Here is a 20,893-nt window from a genome sequence, read left to right on the forward strand (position 1 = left end):
AACAAATATGTGCTTCAAACACGAATCAACAGTGTTTCATTTTTTTTACTGCAGCATTTTTTGTAAATTCCACGCAAAACGAACTTGGCAAGCGTTCGCCGATTGAACTTATTTTGGCATTCGCGTTTTTGAAGAGCTCCGCAACTGAAGAAAGAAGCTTTAATTTAGGCCATATATTCAGGACACTCGTGGCTGGCGTTACTACATGTGTGTTTGTGTTATCGAAGGATCAATATCCGTCAAAACATCACCGTTGTTGTACCGCAAGCAAATAAAAATACTCCCATAACATTGAATATGGCGCGAAGCCGCGCAGGGATACAGCAACGTTCTCATAGGAAGAAAAAGAAATGACTTGACGGCTGTAGTGTATTTAGTAGATATAAACATTGAGAAGAAAGTTTATTTTAAATAATTTGTACGTTATGAAAATGCTAATCTTGATTCTACGTGCCTGTCCAAAGCGGCCTCGAACTTGAAACATTTAGAACTACATTTTCAAGCGCAAACCCGTGTGAGGTAGCGATAGCACCATCCAAAATGGCGCGACTGCGTTTCCCTGGATGTCCTGGACAGAGAATTGGAAGAAATGGTGTTACCTTTGAAGACAATAAGAGTCGTCTGCAGTGTGACCCAACGCTAAGTGCTGTGTCAAACCTTCAGAGGAGTTATAACTGTTTTTATGAGCTGTTTGGAGCGTCGGATGAGGTAGGTACTGCCTTACGACACATTGCGTATTTGAGGTGGCTTTGCTGTCTGATGATAACGCAAGGTTCCGATGTTTTATCGACGGTGTGAGAGTTAATTTCAGCTTTTTGATTCATTTTTGGCTCTTCGTCCAGCCTGTCGACACCTGTTGTTAGCTCTACAGGCATCCTACGCGCCAAAAACAGTTTAACATGCCCTTAGGCCTAGGCCTGATCGTGCCAACACCGTGCGTCGCCGCATCGTTGTTTCAAAACTTGCACTTTTTTTAACTTTGTGCCACGGGGTGTCAGAAAAAGGCATATGCACGCGTGTCGTGCTCGACTTTTGTGCTTTGTAATGATACTATGTGACGTGTGCTTGAGCCGGATAAGTTTGAATACTTCTAACCAGACGTGCTCGGCTTGGCGACGTCGGTGTGCCGAGTTGCCAGGGTACCGCTAGCGTGCCTAGCCGTTCCCCCCTTGTGTTCGCGGCTATTTGCACAACCTTTCTATGACCGCGTTAAGTACGATCCTTTCTGAATGTCATTTGGACTCAAGTCGCCGCTTGCCGCATGTTTGTGATCCTGGCTAGTGCGAGCTACCTCGGCAAAAATGTCCAGGCGCGCACATTCCGCTCTGACATTTTGCGTTTTCACGTTCGGTTTGTTTGCGCGGGAGCCTGTCACGAATTTAGGTTGCCGATCTTTGTGACAGCGATCATCCCCGTTTTCAAACACTGACGCAGATATTGCTCACTTAACCTATTAGATCGTTGCCTCACCAGCATTACAGTTTTGTAGTTTCCTAACGAGCGGCGCTGATTGTCGTACACTGTGTAGTTGTTACCGGCCACCGCTGTGTTGCACTGGTTGCGTGATCTTGAGTGCTTTCTTTTCTTTCTTTTTTTTTCTTTTTTTGATCCGGTGACAAAGCCGCGTCACTGCTACAACCATCGGTTTAAGCGTTGCAGTCTAGGGACTTTAATGACCACTTTGCATCTGATAGATTATTCTTTAAAGTGTGCTGAACTTGCGTGCTCAAACATGGCCATTAAGCTTGTTCTGGCTTGATTGATTGATTTGCACAGCATGCAGCGACCGCTACCGTCGTTTACTAAATGGGGGACGAGTGTTATGTCGCATCGTGCGGGCCACCGTGCGTGCATGACGACACGCTGTGCGGTGCCGAGAAGTGGGGGGGGGGGGGGTGATTATAAGCTTGTTTGCTGCCATGTCGTCGGCTTGTAAAAAAAGCGCCGCGGCGTTGCTTTCGAATTCGCACCGCTAGCTTCTGTGGGAACACGCAAGCGCTGGCCGGAAGTCACACGTGTGATGCTTAATACCGAGTTGAAGGGGGTGCTTCGGTTGTCGTTCTTTCCTCTCATCAATGTGCTCTACGCGGTGGGTGTGTTTGTTTTGACGGCAGTTCGCCTGCACTCTCCAAGGATCGGCTCGTCCTCGTACTTTCGATTTACCGTTTCCCGGGTGTTAACGTTGGCATAGCTGTATTGCTTCTACGTGGTCTCCATCGCATGTTTTGATCTGTGCTTGATTTACGATTCCCAGCGTGCTGCGTATTAGCCCATTGTGCGTTACATTGATCGGTTTTGACCTACAACTGCAGCTGATTTCGAGTTGTAATAGTTTTACCTGTCTATTTTATAGTGAGGACTTGTAGCTTCGACTATATGTAATCGAGTATCTCGGGGTTCAAATCGATGCTTCGCATTGCTGTAGCTTGTGCAATGGGATGACAGTTCACGACATGAATTTAATTTTATTGCACGTCGTGTGTAGGGTGTTTGATTGCTATTACTTGGCAGCATTGCTTTGTTGTTCTCACCAACATTCTATTAAAAACTAGTTAGAATAATCAAATGGAATAATTAATATTCGAAATGGCCTCTCTATCGTTTCACCTTACCTTTGAATAGCAGTCCGCTTCAAATTCTAATTGAACAGACCTTGTTTACACGTCACTGTCATTGGCTTGTTTGCTGTATTGGGATCTTTATAACGTAGGTTGTTGTACCTTGAAACCCTGATGGACATATTTTGCTGGAGTATCTCATCCACAGGCATTGTTATATGTGTATAATGCTTGATTGCATGCTTCTTTGTGCCTCAGGTTGCATTTTATTGCATTCGATTCCTTTCCAAGATCAAGATATTTTATGTGAACCTTGCCCATTAGCATTCATATGCGCAGAAACTGCTTCACATTACTTTATTTCTCCCTGACCAAGGTTTCATTGTGATTTACTTCAGAGCATTGGTGTTCTGTGTTATGTCGCAGTAGACATAAACACATTACATTCGGGATAGTCTAAGAGAATGCTAAATGAATGAACAGATAATCGAGGATGTAAGTACAAGCTAAACTTCATCAACACTACAGAGCCTAAAAGTTATCCAATGCAATGTTTGTGCTCTTGCTTTGCCAATATTACATATAGAGTGCCCAGTGCTGAGACAGCTCTCTATTTCATTGCTGTTGTTAACATGCTGTACAGATCTATCTACAAGATAGATCTGTTTCGTGCCATATCTACAGGATATGGCATGAAAACTGTTCAATTCACGTTTAAAGCTGTTATTTTTGCCTTTGTTGCAGGATGAGGAGTTCGAGGGATTCTCGCCCAGGGACGTCCGGAAAGCCATCCAGAAGTTAAGACATTTCAGTGGTGACACTTCAGAACCGTGCCACAAGGATGAGCTCATCAGCGATGTCATACCTGTCAAGCCAGCTGACAAGCTCACAGGTCGTAGCAACCTCTTGCCAGACCCAGGTGGCGGTAACCAGACAGCCGACCGACCGCTTGAAGCAGTGCCTGCTAAACAGAGCAGACGTCCAGCTCCTGACAAGTTGCCAGAGCCTCACGACAACAGGGAACGGAGAAGAGTATCCGGCCGTCACGCGGCGCAGCGCCTTTTAGATCGTGCCAAACGGGGCCGTAACAAAGCCCCACCAAAGAAGGAGAGCGCAGAGAGCCGCAATGGTGCCTTGACCACGCGGAATGGCTGCTTTCAGCTGCCGGCTGTGAGTGCGCGCTCGTCGAGACGGATCATCCCTCGTAAGCGGTACCTAGAGGACAGTGAGGAAGATGTGCCACAGCAGCTACATGTACAGAAGAAGAAGGGCATTGTGGTGCAGCTACCGGCTCTTCCGGAAGGAGGTGCAGTGGAGGGTAGTGATGATGGCACCAGCCAAGTCACGTTGCAGGAGGAAGGAAGCAGTGGCGAGCACACTGCTGGCAGGATGGATGACTCGAGCTGCCACCTGGAGACAGACCAAAGTGCAGCGGAAGGAGACAGTGCTTTGGAGCGTGTGGGCCTCTTTGAGCAGCCCCTCGTGTTGCAAGGCAAACGTCCGTGGAAGCCATCCCTCAAGGTGCAGCTTCGGCTATCGGAGGCCAATCTTGGTTCACCGTTTGCTTTCAAGGGCAGTCGAAGGGGATCACAGACCACCTCCTCGGCTGACTCAACTAGGGAGTCCATCAAACGGGATATGGTGTCGCGTTATGCCGAGATCATGGCGACGCGGGAGGACGGCCCATCAGCAGAGGTTCCCAACTCTCCGCCGGGCACGGCGCCCCTGGAGGACAAGGTGGCTGCCAAGATTGCGAGGCTACTCAAGTCACAATGGGAGAATCGCCTGGGCTCGGGCGGCAGTGGCCCACGGCGGAATGTGGTGCTTCGGAAAGCACGGCTACGGCTTAGCCAGCGGACGCTTAAGAAGTTGAGGCAGCCACTCGAGGAGAGTGCAGAGGAAAGTGTTGTGTCTGAGGTGACGCCAGATGTTGGAGCAGAAGAGATTGCAGAGTCGCCGAGGAAGCAGAGGGAACGGAGGGTTCCGCCTCTAAATGGAATAAAAAGAGGTGAGGCCCATTTCCACTGCAGTGGCTAACTGATGGTCTGGTAGGGCCCTCAGGCGCTGCTTCTTGGTGTTGAACATTTACTCAAACATTTTTGTGGTAACTAAGGTGTTGGTAGTAGGTTTTTGGTAGTTGTGGCAGTAGCTTGTCCCGTGTGAGCACTGAACATTGTGGCAAGAGAAACCTTGGATAAGTAGCACATTAGTAGATGAGACTGCTTAAGGATTAAAACAAATAGGGAAAATAAACCAGTTCTCGTGTTGAGGGCTTCATTTGAAAATGCCTGCATCGTTCTGTAGGCAGTGGATTGTCGTTTATGTTGCTTCATGTTGAAATCTTTGTTGTTGCCTTGGTGGTTATGCGTTTCGTTCTCACTTGCTTTGTGATGACAAGTGTGTTTTGGAAACAGGGTGTTAAACTGAAATGCTTTTTGTTCCAGTTCACAGGAAATTTTTGTGTCTGGATTAGTTCTGGAGTGAAATAGCAGCAGTTCAGACTGGTTCTTGTTTGTGTGTGTAACTGAACAATGACAGAAAAGGAAAAATATTCTGTATGAAAATGAGTACTGCAATTGGTGTACAGTGAAGCAAGTGGCAGCAGTATGAGTCTCTTCAGTGACTTCATGTTGATGTACCGAAAGAAAAAGTATTTGTAAGCTTGGGACACATAAGCACTGGCGAAGAGTGACTGCGGTGTAGCTTAAGCTTTGTCCTTCACCACATTGCACTTTCAGTCAAACCCACCCCAGCCATCCCATCCTGGATGGGCAATCAGTCTTGCACTTGCTGTTACCCAATAAGCCATCGTCATCACGAATGTGGGATTCATCATTTTCTAGAGCTGTGCGAGACCACAATGGGGGCCACGGGCCTGGCACATCCACATTGTTGGGTCAGTCGCACAGCTGGCAGGGAAGCCGCACAGGTCGGACATGGGACGAACACCTACCGATGTAGCACTGTTAGTCATGGATGAAGCTGGCCCGACGGTTAGGGCTCAACCACTACCATGCAACCTTCCAAGACTCCACTGTGCAGCGAGAGTGGTACCTTCTCCATGTTTAGCAGCACTGTCGTTGATGCCCTACCTGCTGTGGTGGCTGATAAGATGTGGCATTCTGCTGTTCAGCACGAGGTCATGGGTTCAATACCTGGCTGCATTCTGATAAGAATAAAATGTGATAACATTATGCACTAAGCTTTACGCGCATGTTAAATAGGTGGTCAGCATGAATCCAAAGCCCTCCATTACAGCGTCCGTCATAGTCATAGTGTTGCTTCGTGGCGTTAAACCCATTAATCTCTTAGGTATATATTGGCACCAACCAGCGAGTGGACTGTAATGAATCGTGGATTTGCATTTGCTCTTAACCAGCCTAGTGTCACATGGAGTATGTATTAATTCAAAGGTGACCAGACAGTTACCTCATTTTGAGCATTGTTTTGTGGCTGTTTGCTCCATTTGCTTCGCTGTTATCATCGTACATTTTGGTATGCCGCCTGCCATGGCTCAGTGATGTGGCAATCTGCTCTTGAGCACGGGGTCATGGGTGCACCTCCCAGCCACAGTGGCTACCTTTCAATGGACGTCAGACTCTGGAGTTTTGCAAGACGCGTAGCGCCACCTGCCGGTGCGAAGAGAGAGTAATTGAGTAGTGCGAAGCCCGACTCCCTTGCTAAGTTGCCTATGCAGCTAGCGACTGCGAAACAACGATTTAACTAGATTTTGGTACATATGGCGAGTGCTTTGCGCATTTAACACCCAGACAGAGAGCTATGAATTTCTACTCCAGTCGGACGCGCCGCCGAGCTGCCATAAAGCGCTAGCTGGCTCACTCATCAGACTGATGACGGAAACAACGGCAACCGCGATAGCTCCGCGCGCTACGAAGAAACGCCGCAATCGACGCTACTGTTGTGTTGTAAATTGTCATGAACGTGAAGGACGGAATAACAACGTTCAGTTTTACCGATTTCCATCGCGATCGTATGAAGGGGAAAGGGGAGAGCGCTGGATACGTGCCGTTCAACCTGTTGGCTTATCGGATTACTTGCATTACCTACAACACAGCGGCTCGCATGAGAAAGTGCGACAATTTTGTTCTTCTGTAATTGTGTTGCGTAGCCCTGACGGAGGACCGTGGTAACCAAGCGAAAACTCAAGAATCTGCAGCCGCCACTTCGTTGGTAACATAAAAAACAACGTTGCGAACCATCCTGCTTATGTGCCATCGATATTTCCGCCTTTTAACAGACGTCCGCCTCCGCTTTACTCAACAAGTACAACGGAGAGATTTGGCAGGTCAGCTTAACCAAACATTTTGGTTCGTTTATGAATTCAAAATCTTGTTCTGGAGCATCGTTGTATTGCGAGCTCATTCCTACTTCCGGTATTTTGTATGTCCTGCGCCGATACAACAAGCACGCTTCGCAATGTGCTGAGCCTGCTCGACTGCGTTTTTCAAATGTGAGCAATAAAGTTGCTGTAGGAGCACCGGATGAGTAATTGGGAAATAACGCACATGTGTAAAGAAAAAAAAATGTAGCGTTTATTTACATTTATGTGTCCGCGCTCGCTGCTCGAAGCATCTGCAAAAAGTTCAAATTAAGGTACTGAGCGATGCCGTAGCTCCTGCGAGAAAGAAAGCTGCAGCGCGTAGGCACTGAAGGAAGCTTACTTTCATTATGATCGCGCGCTATTTGCTGCCTTGGAAAACGTTTTCTGTTTGCTGCCCTGGAAAAGGCTATGAAAGGATTTACTCTCTGTAAATAATTGCGAGACAGAACATTACGATTAAATACATAAAAATATAGGAGATACTTAATAAGTCTTGTATTCAGGACATATTCAATATGAACCAATTTGAAATGCTTATATTTTTATGCTGATATGCCTATAGACAAACCTGATGCTCTCTGTACTTGCGAGTTGCAGCACGCCGAAATAACACTTGAGACTTTATTTTATATTGTACACGTACTTCGCCCTGTTGAGCTTCCTTTCCGAAGCGCGGATGGGCGGAAGAAGCTTTCCAGGTCTTTGATTGTTAGGAAACCGCGCCTCAACACAAACGAAAGAGAAGGATCCATTGTGGCCTATGCACCTTCGCTTGCGGACAGCTCTCCTTGCACTACTCAGTTCGCGCCAAGGCTCCGATGGGGGCGCTGGTGACCGGTTTTTTCGCAGCGCCGCCTGGGCAGAGTCTGAGGTCTATAGAGGTGATGTGCACAAACAATTTCATAAAGGTGCGCCTTAAAGAACGTCGGATGGTCAGAATTAGTTTGAAGCCTTACACTGCAGTGTCCCCCCATAACTCGCTAACTCTTAATTTGCCAGTGCATGCAAGAATAGTCTGGACTACCGATTGATTGAATTAGCCGGTGCTTCGCAAGCTTTTATAAAATTTTAATAAAATTGTGTCTTTATCCTCTTCAAATAACTCTCAGTGGTGGTCCAAACCTAAACTTAAAATGGAAAGGCATTGCATGAATCTTGCATAAGAGCATGCCCACTAGGGAGAATGACATGGCACCTTGCACATTGTTGGTATTTTATTGATATTTAAAGAATTCTTTGTAAGCTGCATCCTTTGGCTGGAATATTGGTGAGGTGAAAACAACAGATTTAGCTAAAGCACGTTTGTTTACATTCTGCTCTGTTGCCCTCTTTGATGGAGCAAGGGTTATTTCTGTGCAGCTGAGATCATTGGTCGGAGCGTTCTCCCATACATGCAGCTCTCCCCGCACTTGCTTAAAGCATTGCACATTACACAAGATTACCTGTCACTGTACTGAAGCTTTGATTTGGGTGAGTTGGTTCATAGCTATTCAAAAGGCACAGCGTGACTGGGACAGAGAGAAAGAAACATAAATGACATTGCAAGCGCTGACTAACAACTGGTTTTATTTGCATTGAAACAGGCCTATTTATGTGCAAAGGCTTGCCATGTAACAGCACAGTTAACATAGGTATGGTCACACATGATCAACCAAAAACAAGATGCCTCAAACAATGAAAAAGAACCAAGATATTTTCATAGTTTACTATCACCCCATGTCTCAATACTTCAGGCTAAGGCGAAGCCGCTATGCAGAAAAAAGTATTAATGAAAACAAGAAACATACGTACAGAACAAGGTATCCACACACTTGGCTTGAGCAGGCGTCTGTGACAAAGTGGGGGGCGGGGGGAACAGCAGCAGCAGCAGCTGAAAGCACGGCTGCCGGATACCCATCGGTTTTAATTACTGCGGTTTCAGAAGCATTGCTTCGAAAAATTAAGAACCCTGATCCAAAAAGTAAGCCTGGTAAACAAAAAAGGCCGGTACAGGCGATTCTGTACATTCATTAACTGTTACACAGCATCAAGAAGATTGCTTTAAGCATGATGTTCAGATCGTGTTTTCTGCACCGTGTAAGTTGTCGAAAATTGCGCAATGACAAACAAAGAGAAGTTGCCACAATGCAATGATCAGCACAGAAATACACAGACTGTGTGGCAAATGTTTATGAAATTCCTTTGGGTTGTGGTTGCTGGTATGTAGGCCAAAAGGGGAGATGTTTGAACTAGTGGGCCAGGTAGCTTAATCTTAATGTACGTAATAAGATGGGTGGCTTTCTGGCTGAACATTGCAAGCTGTGCAGCTTTAAGCGAAGATTCCAAGGCACCAAGTTTGTGAGGAAAGCAAGCAACAGGACCAAGCGAGAAATCGTAGAAGTGTGTTTTTTTATTGAAAGATCGGTGGACAACTGTGTGAGCAAGCCATTCATTTTTTTAGTGAAGCTGAGATCAAGTTTCTTAAAGGTTTTGTTGACGCCTTAAATGTTTCACCCCCTTTATAACATTTTCTTTTTACATTTGTATCACAGACGCCTACTCAAGCCAAGTGTGTGGATAACTTGTTCTTTGTGCATGTTTGTTTCATTACTTTTTTCTGCATAGTGACTTTGCCTTAACCTTAAGCATTGAGACACGTGGCGATAGTAAACTAAGTTTGATAGACATATCTTGTTCTTTTTAATCGTTTGCAGCATCTTGTTTTTTGTTGATCATGTGCAACCATATCTGTGTTAACTGTGATGTTACACGTCAAGCCTTTGCGCATAAATAGGCTGGCTTCAGTGCAATTAAAACCAATTGTTAGTCAGTGCTTGTGATGTGGTTTGTGTTTCTGTCTCCGTCCAATTCGCGCTGCGCCTTTTGAATTGTCACAGTACAGCCTGGTCCTATAGTCTGAACCCTACATTTTTGCAGCAGCTTCACTAAATCACCCGTGAGCAAAGGTATTACAGCTGCACGTGCGCAGCTTTTCTACACATTGTGTTCTCTTCAAACAAGATTTTGCTGCTATGATGCTTGCTTCAGCTGTGCGGGCTTGACTTGTGTGTCATGGTGACTCACCATTCAATTACTGCTCCATATCCTGCGCTGGTCATGCAAACTTTCTTCCTTCATTTGCTTTTCTCTCTTGGCATTGATTGACTGATTGATTGATTGATTGATTGATTGATTGATTGATTGATTGATTGATAACACCCTTGCTGTGAGGGAAGCCAAAGTGGAAGGCTGCAGAATAATTGCACTCAAAACATTTTGTTTTCATTGTTGCCCATTGTTGGTCTGCCCCTTTTGTAAGGCTGTCATGGTGGCAAGGAATTGTAGATGGAACCTCATGCTCAGCAGTGGAATGCTGTTGCCGTTGAGCTACTGCAATGGTTTTCGTTCATCTTGTATGCTTGTCGTGTATACTAGCTCTCGGCAGCCAATAATGCACACGCTCTTCATCTCTTTTGCTAATCGTGCATAGCAAAGCCCTTTGAAGTGTAGCCCAAAGGCTCCAAGGAGTCGTTAGAACAGTTTAAAGGAGATAGGCACAGACTGCTTCAATTGCACACAATTAACAAGTGTTGTTCATAGAAATGGTGAGCGAGATGCTTGATGAAGCATTTGTAGCTACCTGTCAGTGTGCAGCTGTGTTCTCTGCTCTGAACAAGATAATTAAAGATCAAAAGATTGGTGATATATGTCCGTGCTTGTAACTTCGAAAATGTCATGAAACTGAGCGGAAACAGGCTAGAGCACCTACATCTTATGCTTGATTAATTTAGCTTACTATTTTGCACGTGTAGCAACTAAAGTTGGATGGTTCGAACTGTGGGGGAAACTACAGTATGTAGATTATGAGCATTGGCGCCTATTCTGATGATGGCAACAGGGACAGGCTCATTTTAATTTGTCTGGCCTTTGCACTGCTGACACTCCAAGCACACCACATGCAGCATGCATTCAGCACTAAAGGAAAGTGCTGTGAATACAGGTGACGAGGAGCTTTGGTGTGTGGTTGTGGGAGGTGGTGCTGTAGTTCAAGAGCAGCACTAGGTGCATCCATGTAACCAAGACTGAGATGCACATGAATGATCACAAGACTTTGTAATGGCTGGAACACACTAGCAGCAAGCTTCCCACAGCGACGGGCCGCGTGTTGGCGCCTGCACCGTAGTGCGGCAAGTAGTGGCGCTGGCAACACTTATCTTCATTTTGACGGCGTGGGAGTCATGTGAGCAGAGTTACCTTGAGTAGTCTCGGGTCACTCGCACGCACAAGTAACTACCGACAATGAGTTCTCACTGGTTTGTTTCTTTATCTTTATCCTTCTAATTCGGTAGCATCTTACCGTGTAGGAAAGCGTACAACAGAACTTGCTGCAGAAAGCACTCTTAAGTTTACCGTGAACCTGAAGACTGGCGCAAGGATGGTGCAGACCATGGTGAGAATAATGTGCGTTGTTATGGAGACACCCACGGGAGGCACTAGTTGGTGCTTTGCTTGGGGGTGGCAGTGGACAACAATATTGCTCTGACATATTTGTTCGGCAGCAGTGAAACCTTGCCGTTTTGTAGGAAAACTGCCGGAAAACATAAGCCCGCGAGCTGCAGCTGGCAAGGCGTCGTCCCACTGATGCGCTCGTACCCCAAGTGGGCTCCTTTCATAGTCAGATTGTGTCATAATGCCTTCAGAGCTTTCTGTCCTCAGAGCTGTGGCAAATTGAGCTAGCAGAATGGTTTGTAGCTGAATACTGTTTTGTCAAAGAACTCTAGACAGTTTCATTCCTAACACCATCCAGCATGCACCCCCGCATCCATATTTTGATTAAGGCAAAATGTAAAAATGCTTGTGTACTTGGATTTAGGTGCATGTTAAGCCTTTGGGTGCCTCCAAAGTGCAGCAATTTCACATTGTAACTAATTCATGAGTAATGTTTAAATTTAAATGCTATTTATTGGCAATACATTGCTGAACATCTTTTTAGATTTTTTTCATCTGAAAGTTCACACAGAAACTGACATCCTAATTATTTTAATTAGAATAATTAGTGTTCCTCAGGCAATGTGTCTTCTTCATTGCTGTCAGTGCCTTTTGAAGACATGTATTCAAAATTGAAGTCCTCTGAATTAGAGTTCATAAGAAGTTCTTAAATTTCTGCTTTGTTAAAAAACTGCGCAGGCTATTTGCACCAGTCTACCATGTCAGAAAATGAGACACAAGCAACACCAACAGTCAGTAATCTTTGTCATGGCGTTGTTGTATGAAAACAAAACCTAGCATGAAATTTTATTTCAAATAACTTCAGAGTAGATCATACAACCAATCTACAGATGCCTCACCTTAGCAAAAAAATATCACAGGAACGGCCGAGGGGTGTGCATTGGTTGCCATAGTTGGCCATGGCACTAAGAGTTCAAAAACTCAGGTGGTCAGAATCAACCTGGAGCCTTCCACTATGGCATGTCTCGCAGCTTCAGTTATTATTTGGGACCTCAAAACATCAAATATCGATGAATCGATCAGTCATTGCTCTATGGCCCAGAATCAAACAACACCCGCCGTGGTTGCTTAGTGGCTATGGTGTTGGGCTGCTAAGCACGAGGTCACAGGATCAAATCCTGGCCACGGCGGCCGCATTTCAATGGGGGCAAAATGCGAAATCTCTTGTGTACTTAGATTTAGGTGCACGTTAAAGAACCCCAGATGGTCGAAATTTCCGGAGTCCCCCACTACGGCGTGCCTCATAATCAGAAAGTGGTTTTGGCACGTGAAACCCCATAATTTAATTATTTTTTTTAATACTCAAACAACTTGCATGATAGTGCACTTATACAGTAAACTTTCGCTGATTCGATCCTGACAGTCCGGCTAAATTGAGCCACTTATGCAGCGAGTCGAATTAAACAAGATGCAGAAAAAACAGTAGTGCATTAGAATTGAGTAAATATAGTAATCAGCCATTGTGAGCTATGGTTATTGCTTGAAGATATTTCTAGGGCAAGGCAAAAATAGGTGCTTTCGATGGGAGATTACGTATGTTCAACGCATTCACTGTCCGTTAAGCTCTGCCGAGAGAGATGTGGAAACTAAATGAGTCGCTGTTGGGGCTACCATAGGGGTCAGGTGCGTGCGAGCTGGCTAGTCAAGTTCTAATTATTTGGAAAAGGCCAATTTTAGGATCAGATTAACGGAAGTTTGAGCCCATAGAAATGCATGGGCGCTGACCGGGACCTTCATTTGGCGTCAAATTAACTGAAAAATCAAATTAACCGGAGTCAAATTAACAGAAGTCTACTGTATTTAATAAAGATTTCATTTATTTGTATCCTTGGCATGTCTGAAATGCTTGTATGCTGTCTGCTGTGTCTCCTGTTCCATTCAAGTGTACTTTTAAATTTCAAGGTTGATTTGATGAGCTTTTTCTTGAATAGAAAGCATAGCATAAGGCATAGAAAGTTCTAGTTCTATGCATGCTCTTACATAGAGCGTGGGTATCCGTTGTGACATTTGAATACAATGAAAGAGGTGAAAAGTTGCTTTGTTGGCATGGCTGGCTTGACCTCCATGGTGAAATGAATGGCATATGTATTTCCGTTGCAACAGCAGGCATTAGGCTGACGTAGTGTAGGTGGTATGTAGTGTAGCCATTGTTCCCGGAGTGGCTTTCAACTCAGCTGTTGTCCTCTGCATCCCCCTCAAGAAGGCAGCTGTTTGCTTCCTTAGATGTTAATTAGTGAACGAAGTGTTGTCCTCATTATGCCATCAGGGGAGTTTACACAGTATTGCAAGAGTTTTCCACATAGTTGAAGGCATTGGGTGCTGTTGGGGGGTGTAACTACCTTTGTTGCGAGTTCCGAGTTGGAAGGAATACTTAAGTTTTCTGATTTTTTTAAACGGAACTTGGTAGAAAAAGTGATGTAACCCCTGGAAATTCCATTCAAGAATGTGGGGTGTGCATATGAGCATTCTCTTTGTTGATGTTAGCACATTATTTATTAAACAACAAAGGTTGCTGTCTGTGGCACCTGGTTCACAGCTGCCTTTTGACAAATGGCATAAGTATCGTATATCGATTGCTGATGAGTCAAACTTTCTGCTGTGCTGTTTGTTGTTTTGCACATTCATCACTTTAAAACGTAGTTGTCATTGTATTCTCTGGCGAGTAAAATTGTGAACCGCTGTCTTTGCCATAGTAGAGACGATTACTTAAATTCTCATTAGTGTTACAAGAGGTGGGGGAGCAGGGCATGGATGTATCTAGTTAAAGGCACCCTGCAAGACCTGTTACCCGCAGGAATTCTAGTACAAAGCCAGCTACCCGTTCCAGTAATGTGGTTCATGGCACAGGTAAAGCAATTGCTTCGGCATCAATTGAAGGGGTGATAATGAAGGGGTGAAAAGCATCCAGTGCTGGATGCTCTTTAGTATTAGCTGGGGTTCAATTATTACGCTTTGTACTGTATAAAACAAAAATTTCACATGTTTATGGTGGTGCCACATGCGCATTCACATTTTCTATTAGCATTACAAGCAAACATTGTTACTGTGCTTTACATGCAGCTGCAGGTGTGTCAGCGCTCTTTTGCAGTCAGAATTGTGGTGTATTTTGTTGCTGACCCTAAGTCTGAAATAATGAATTTTTCATTCCCTTTTTCCTGTAGTGTGAATGTAGTTCATGTCTCTATGTATGTTTGTGGAAAATACATTCATTGTTGAACACCTTGAAGAAGCTGTCTAGCATTTATGTCAAAACCAAATGAATGTGCATTTTGTGACAAAAGAGGGAAAGGTTAGGTCGTCAGTAGAAAATTGCAAGTTTTTTACCTGATGTGTAATGGTAATTAACATAGAAGACCAGGCTTAAACAAATGAATAGGGTTACATCATTAGCATTGTGTGGCGACTTATATGTGTGTGGACCTTTTCTCTCTACCTAATGCTGCATGGTTGGCAGCAGTATCAATGATTGCTTGCAGAAAGCAGCTGGTCATTCAGTTTACCGAAGTGCACATTAATATTTTCGTGCCTTGGTGCTTGCTGTTTCTTTGCACTGGGGCTGTAGGCTGTCGGAAAGGCCCAATGCATATTAAAATAGTCTACAGTTACCGTATGCAGGAAATAAGATTGCTTGCACTGTGCTATTCACTCCCAGTTAGCAAATATTGTGCGATTCTGGCCTATAACAATGGCCCCCTTTCATAATTTCATAATTGGAGGTTGACATTTAGAGTCTGGTCTGTTCACTGAAATAGACGTCACTTTTGCCGCAATTGACACCTGTGACCTTGTTGTTTGGTTGCAGTGGCAGAGAAAGGCTCATCGGTGGCTTCGAGCGAGTCCAAGTGCAGTGTCTGCCAGCAGTACAAGCGGTCGGCTGAGCTTTCCATTCGCTATGGCCAATATGCATGCCGCTTCTGCTTCCGATTCTACGCTGCTTTCCTGAGGAAGCCCAAGAAATTTGTCTGCCCCAAGGACGGTAAGGACACATCATGACACCCATTTAGCCGATACATCCTATGTGTTCCTTATTTTTGGCCTGAGGAGATGAAATATGAGCATACCTGCTAACGTTTGCAATTTTATTGTGAAATGCCTGTTTCTTAGTGCTCGTTTATGATGGTAATAGTGACACAGATATCTTCAGAATTTTTTTTTTCATGTGTGTGTAGTTTAGGGCAAAGTCAATGAAAAAAAAAAGCAAATATAGTTTCTGACTGATATTTTATGGTCCAATATCTTGGACTCGCGGTTATGAGGACCTACCCGCACGGCATTAACATCAACTGATAGAACCACTGTATGATGGCAACAAAATCTTTGACAGCTGTCACGTGAATATTTCACTATAAACTTCACAAGCATTTCTGCTTGTCTGCAGTGTAGAATGTTATTACTGCGTCTATAGAGTAAAGTGCCTCTTCGTAGAATCCATACAGAACAAAGTGAGCAAATCTGCAATGAACTGTCAGCATATTGAATAACCCCACAAATTTTAGTATTTTCACCAAATTTTAGTATTTTATGGCTTCCACTGTTGTGTTTTTCTAATTCTAAAATTGGCAGGTCTGCATGAGCATTTCACCATTTTCTACACATGAGGGCTTTATCTTTTTTTTTTTGGAAGCACCTCTTATGGCAGTTAAACCTTTGGAAGGTGCCAGCTGGGCATTGTAAACAATCATGTAGCCACTTATAGAGCAATCGTTAACAGTACATAAAATGAGGGACAAACATGTTTCTTCTGTGTTGGTCCCTAGTTTTAGGAGCTTTTCTCAGACGATCACAAATAACAAACAAGCCCCAATTTTCACTGTAGAGCAAGATTATGTGTTTTCCACTGTTAGTATCAGGAGGTGGCAGTAATGATCTCTTATTGCAAGGGACCAGCGAGAATGATCTTTCACTTGAGAAGCTGAGACCTTGCTATCATTTTTGCCTGCAAGCACCATTGCAAACATGCCACAATATGGTTACCTGCAGTTCTAAGCTTTTTGTGCACATTAACAACCTCTGTCCTGCGGCTTGACATTGTAGATGTATTCTTGCTTCATTCACCACTGCTTCTTGTGCTGCTCACTTTTGTTGGTTTGCCCTTTTTATGTGTTAAGCTTATGTATTGTAAGCATTTTAGTCCTGCTAGGTGTTGCACTAGGTAAATTTTATTGTGCTAGCAGTTTTATGTATGCTCGAGGTGCGTTTGCTGTTGTCAAGCCAAATCCTTTTATGTCTTACACGAGGTTAGCTTGATAGTTTTATTTTTCATAATGTCCTGAGTGCTTTCTGTGACTACAAAATTTTTTACTGTGTTTTAGTTAAGTATTTCATCTTGCTCTTCCTGAGAGTGCATGTCTAAGTGTAATTCCGATGCTTTGAATTTGCAACAAACCTGAGCACTTTGTATGCCTGTGTGCATTGCAACCACCCAGGGAACTGTAACCTCGCACAACCATCCAAGTGCAAGGGGTGCCTTGTACATGCGTGCTGGAACTTGTTTGACATCCCGGCTCCCCTGAAACATCGCATGGAGCGACACCTTCGCCCACCTCGGGGTGACGGCCGGCCACGGCGGCCACCACGGAAACGGAAATTGTCCGAGGACAAGACGCGTGAGTGCCTATTTGTTGTTTACACATTAAAAAATCCTGTTCATAACAGGTTACAAGACTGTCTGAGGCCACTCAATAGCCTCTTCCTGAATTTATCACTGAGGTATACTCTAAAAAAGGCCACGTACGACAATATTTTCGGTCGTGCAAGAAACCTATTTTCGAATAGTGTAGATGTAGATCAGCTTTCGTGCAAAATTTTGTATTTAAAGTATGAGTACATTCATCAGGAAGGGCTAGCAAAAACAAACGCTTTTCATAAAAAAAAAGAAGTCGCCATTACCATTTGCCAGAAGTGACAACTTAAAACGTCCGGCTCCTCGGCATAACCTCCCAAGATTGAATGTTGCTTGTAGCACGCTGAAAATATCAAAGGTGACGTGTTGGGACCTGCATCATGTTCGCGAACCACTGGGTACACACATCTACTGCTTAAATGCTATTTAAATGCTACTAGCAAGAAAATCGACAATTACCTACCCTGCAGCTTTTCCAGGGTTACTTCGATGGTATATAAGTGCTATTCATTTGTAACCACTTTAGCCAATGTGAAACTTCATTGCAGCTGGCCTTTAATGGTACTTAAAACTGGCAGCTGGGACAACCTAGAGCAAGCACCTACTTGTTTTGCAGAGTTAACCAGTGCACACCATAGCTGGGACAAACACAGGACAAGTGCTTGTCCGGTGTCTGCCCTCTTTTGTCCGCGCTATGGTGTGCTCTTGTTGAACCTACAAGTTTGAACCACCTAGCACCAGCAGCAATATATTCTAGTAACCTATACATTTGTCACCATGAACCAATCAGTGTTATTTGTAGGGGACACGGATATCTTGGGAATAAGTGCAATTTCCAGCCATCTATTCTTGCGGTGTTAAACACCAAGAAAGTGTTTCCATGAGCCAGCTGTGATTGGATTTGTTTTTCCTGCTGAATAAATACATTATGCACCCTCTAAAGACCATGGGTCTGCTTCCTGATTTTGTTTGGACAAGTAAGCATCACACGGTCATTTTATGATCTGCTCATGTTTTGTGTCTTGTTTTATCAGCTTGTGTGATGTTTCAGGGCTTTCTTGCTATGTTAATCTGCATGCAGTGAACAGTCATGGGATAGAACTAGACAGCAGTTTTTCCACCTGTTGTCTAGTCCTGTTTTGAATGTTGGTTTTTGGTTGTGTGACAGCCCATTCTTAATTGTCCTTTCTCGCCCTTCCTCCTTGCAGGTGCTGAGAGCCACTCAGAAATGCCAAAGCCTGTTCTTTCTAGTCCAGAGGATTCACAGGATACCATGACTTCCAGCAGCGATTCAAGTAAGCAGAATAGTGTTGCCTGCTTGCTTGGGTTGCAGACAAGCGGGGGGGGGGGGGGGGGGGGGGTAGTGCCTTTCCAGCGACGCTCCTTCTCATAAATTGAGTACAGTCGAACCTGACTATATCGAACCCGATTACATAGAATTGTTTTATATATCGAACACTATCTGAACGTGGTAGAGTTACAGCGAGTGTATATAGCAAAAAATTACGCTTAAATCGAACAAAAAATAGCAGCGACTGCCGATACATCGAACTTCAAGCGGCGGAAAAGTGCCTCCAGAAGTTGGCTTTCCCTCGCGGTGGCGGAGAAACCCGGCGACGTGGCTAAAATGATCCTGGCCCACCAGGAGCGCTTGCACAGGCAACCAGTCAGAGGCTCTTGTGCCTTCGGTGTGCAAGATGGTGCAAGTGCAAGTTGTCTTTCTACTTTTCTGGTTCGTTGTGTTGGCACCTTGTGGGCCTTCTCCCCTGTGTTGCCGCAATGAAGCGGCAGAATTCGCCTTTCGTCATGAAGCTCGAAATCATAAATCAGGTCAAACACGGTGAGAAGTCGTATGTCCCCGCAGTGTGCGAGATTCCGAGGAGCACTCTTAGCATAATCTTGAAGAATAAGGGCCTGAGGGGACAAAACCGGAGATTAGGGCCAAAGTGGCCAAACTCCTGACCTGGTGCCCGTGGCGCCCGATGCGTACCCGCGGCCGTGTACAAGTAATTAATTAGAAATTGCATCAGACATGCTGGCTTCCGCATGCTCGGTGATGACTGTAAATTCTGATAAATGCGACGAAGTCGTTGCTGATGTTGCCGAAGTTTGGAGCGAGCTGTCAGAATTTCCGGAAGCTGTTGACGAATCAACGGTCAACGAGTGTGTGAGTGCAGCTGACGGTGTCGCGACCACGGGAGTGCCTGAAAATGAAGACTACGTTGCCGACATCGTACTGAGCACAAGTGAAAGGGGTCACCATGAGGAAAGCGGCGACGATTCATTGCCCACATCCTCCGAGGTGATTGGTGCACTCGCACTAATCTGGTGCTTCTGCGCGAATGCGGAAGGTTGCAGCCTCAGCTGCTCCGACTCCTTAGACAATGTGGAGAAGTGCGTGTGTCGCAGGCAGTAAAATTGCCCAAGCAGAAGAAAATACAGGACTGTTTCAAGGGAAACTAAGCTAATTTCATCAGTAAAGTGGTTTTATAAATGGTATGTGCTTTTATGACATCCAATTCCTTAGCAGGCTTATATTGAATTATGCTCTATGTCGAACTGATAGGCGTTTTTCTGCGAGTTCGATATAGCCAGGTTCGATTGTAAATCAGCGCCCTCTTGGCATCGGATGTAAACCTAAAACAAAAAAATGGCAGAAACTGTTAAGGGATGATTGTGTAGGACGAGCGCATGCCTGATGATGACAAAAAGGTGGTGATGGCAATGACATACAGTAAAACCCTGTTAATTCGGATTTCACGAGACCAGAGAAAATGTCTGAATTAACCGAATGTCGAATTAACGAGGTTTCGACAATAACTCAAAAGATGCCTAAAACATCAACATACCTTTACTTCATGAAATAACTGGTTATTGTTGCTTGTTGTGCGTGAGAAATTTGCGCGGAAAACACAATTTTCCGGAGTTCTTGTAGGTGGTGCAGTCCACACAGACTGTCGGGAGAAACGACACAGATGTACTCCAAAACTTTAAGGGTGTCATCAGCGCCTTTAGCAGTGTGGTGCAGCACTTCACACACATCCATGATGGGCACATTTTCGCTATCAGAGTTGGGCTCTTTGTCGCCTAGTACATCCAGTATTTCATCATCGTTTAGGCGACCGGCAACAGCAACGTCACTATCAATGTGGATGTATTCGTCCAGCAGGACGTCCGGAGGCAGAAGTCTGTCGAAGCGACTGCCATCTTCCTTGGCGTTTTGGTTAACATCCGCATCCCCGGCTTCCAAAGAATCACCGTCACGGACAAAGCCGCTGTGTCAGAAGCAGTTTGCAATTACTGCGGGCGGCGTGCTCCTCCACACATGCGCCACCATGTGCACTGCACTGAGCAGAGTTACATCATATTTTTTCTTTGCCTTCATACAGAGCAACATGCGCTCAAGCACTTGTATTCTGTATCGGCCTTTCACATACTGAATAATTCCCTGATCCAGAGGCTGCAGGGAAGCCGTTGTGTTAGGCGGCAAAAAAAGCAGCTTTATGTTTGTCAGCCCCAACACATTATTGTGTGCACTTCAGTTATCTAGAACAATTAGCGCTTTGTGCAATTTTGCACAAAAGCGGCGGTCCAATTCGCACAGCCAGGCCTCAAATATCACTGAGGTAATCCACGCCTTTCGATTCGAGCGATAGTCCACGGGAAGTTTCTTTATGCTTTTGAAGCATCTCGGCTTTTCTGCTTTGCCGGTTATCAATAGCAATAGCCGCTCTGCGCCAGTCATGTTGGCAGCCAGCAAAACTGTTATTCTGTTCTTGCTTCGTTTACCGCCAACGCAAGGGTCCCCCCTTAAGTGTGATAGTTTTATCCGGCAGGGCTTTGTAGAAGAGGGCCGTCTCATCTGCATTAAAAATGTCGCAG

At 44.9% G+C, this 20,893-nt stretch overlaps 1 protein-coding gene across 1 annotated transcript in view; it reads left to right on the plus strand.

The window, feature by feature from the left end:
• The first annotated feature begins 540 nt into the window (after positions 1-540).
• The window catches only part of trx (histone lysine N-methyltransferase trithorax), a 101,618-nt gene continuing 81,265 nt past the window's right edge, over positions 541-20,893 (plus strand). The window contains exons 1-5 of the mRNA XM_050178724.2: positions 541-708; positions 3,303-4,566; positions 15,191-15,364; positions 16,815-16,994; positions 18,220-18,306. Of these exons, the coding sequence (XP_050034681.1) occupies positions 541-708; positions 3,303-4,566; positions 15,191-15,364; positions 16,815-16,994; positions 18,220-18,306 (1,873 nt within the window). The remainder of the gene's footprint in view (positions 709-3,302; positions 4,567-15,190; positions 15,365-16,814; positions 16,995-18,219; positions 18,307-20,893) is intronic.

The sequence above is a fragment of the Dermacentor andersoni genome, chromosome 5 (genome assembly GCF_023375885.2).
Source record: "Dermacentor andersoni chromosome 5, qqDerAnde1_hic_scaffold, whole genome shotgun sequence".
Classification (NCBI taxonomy): domain Eukaryota; kingdom Metazoa; phylum Arthropoda; class Arachnida; order Ixodida; family Ixodidae; genus Dermacentor; species Dermacentor andersoni.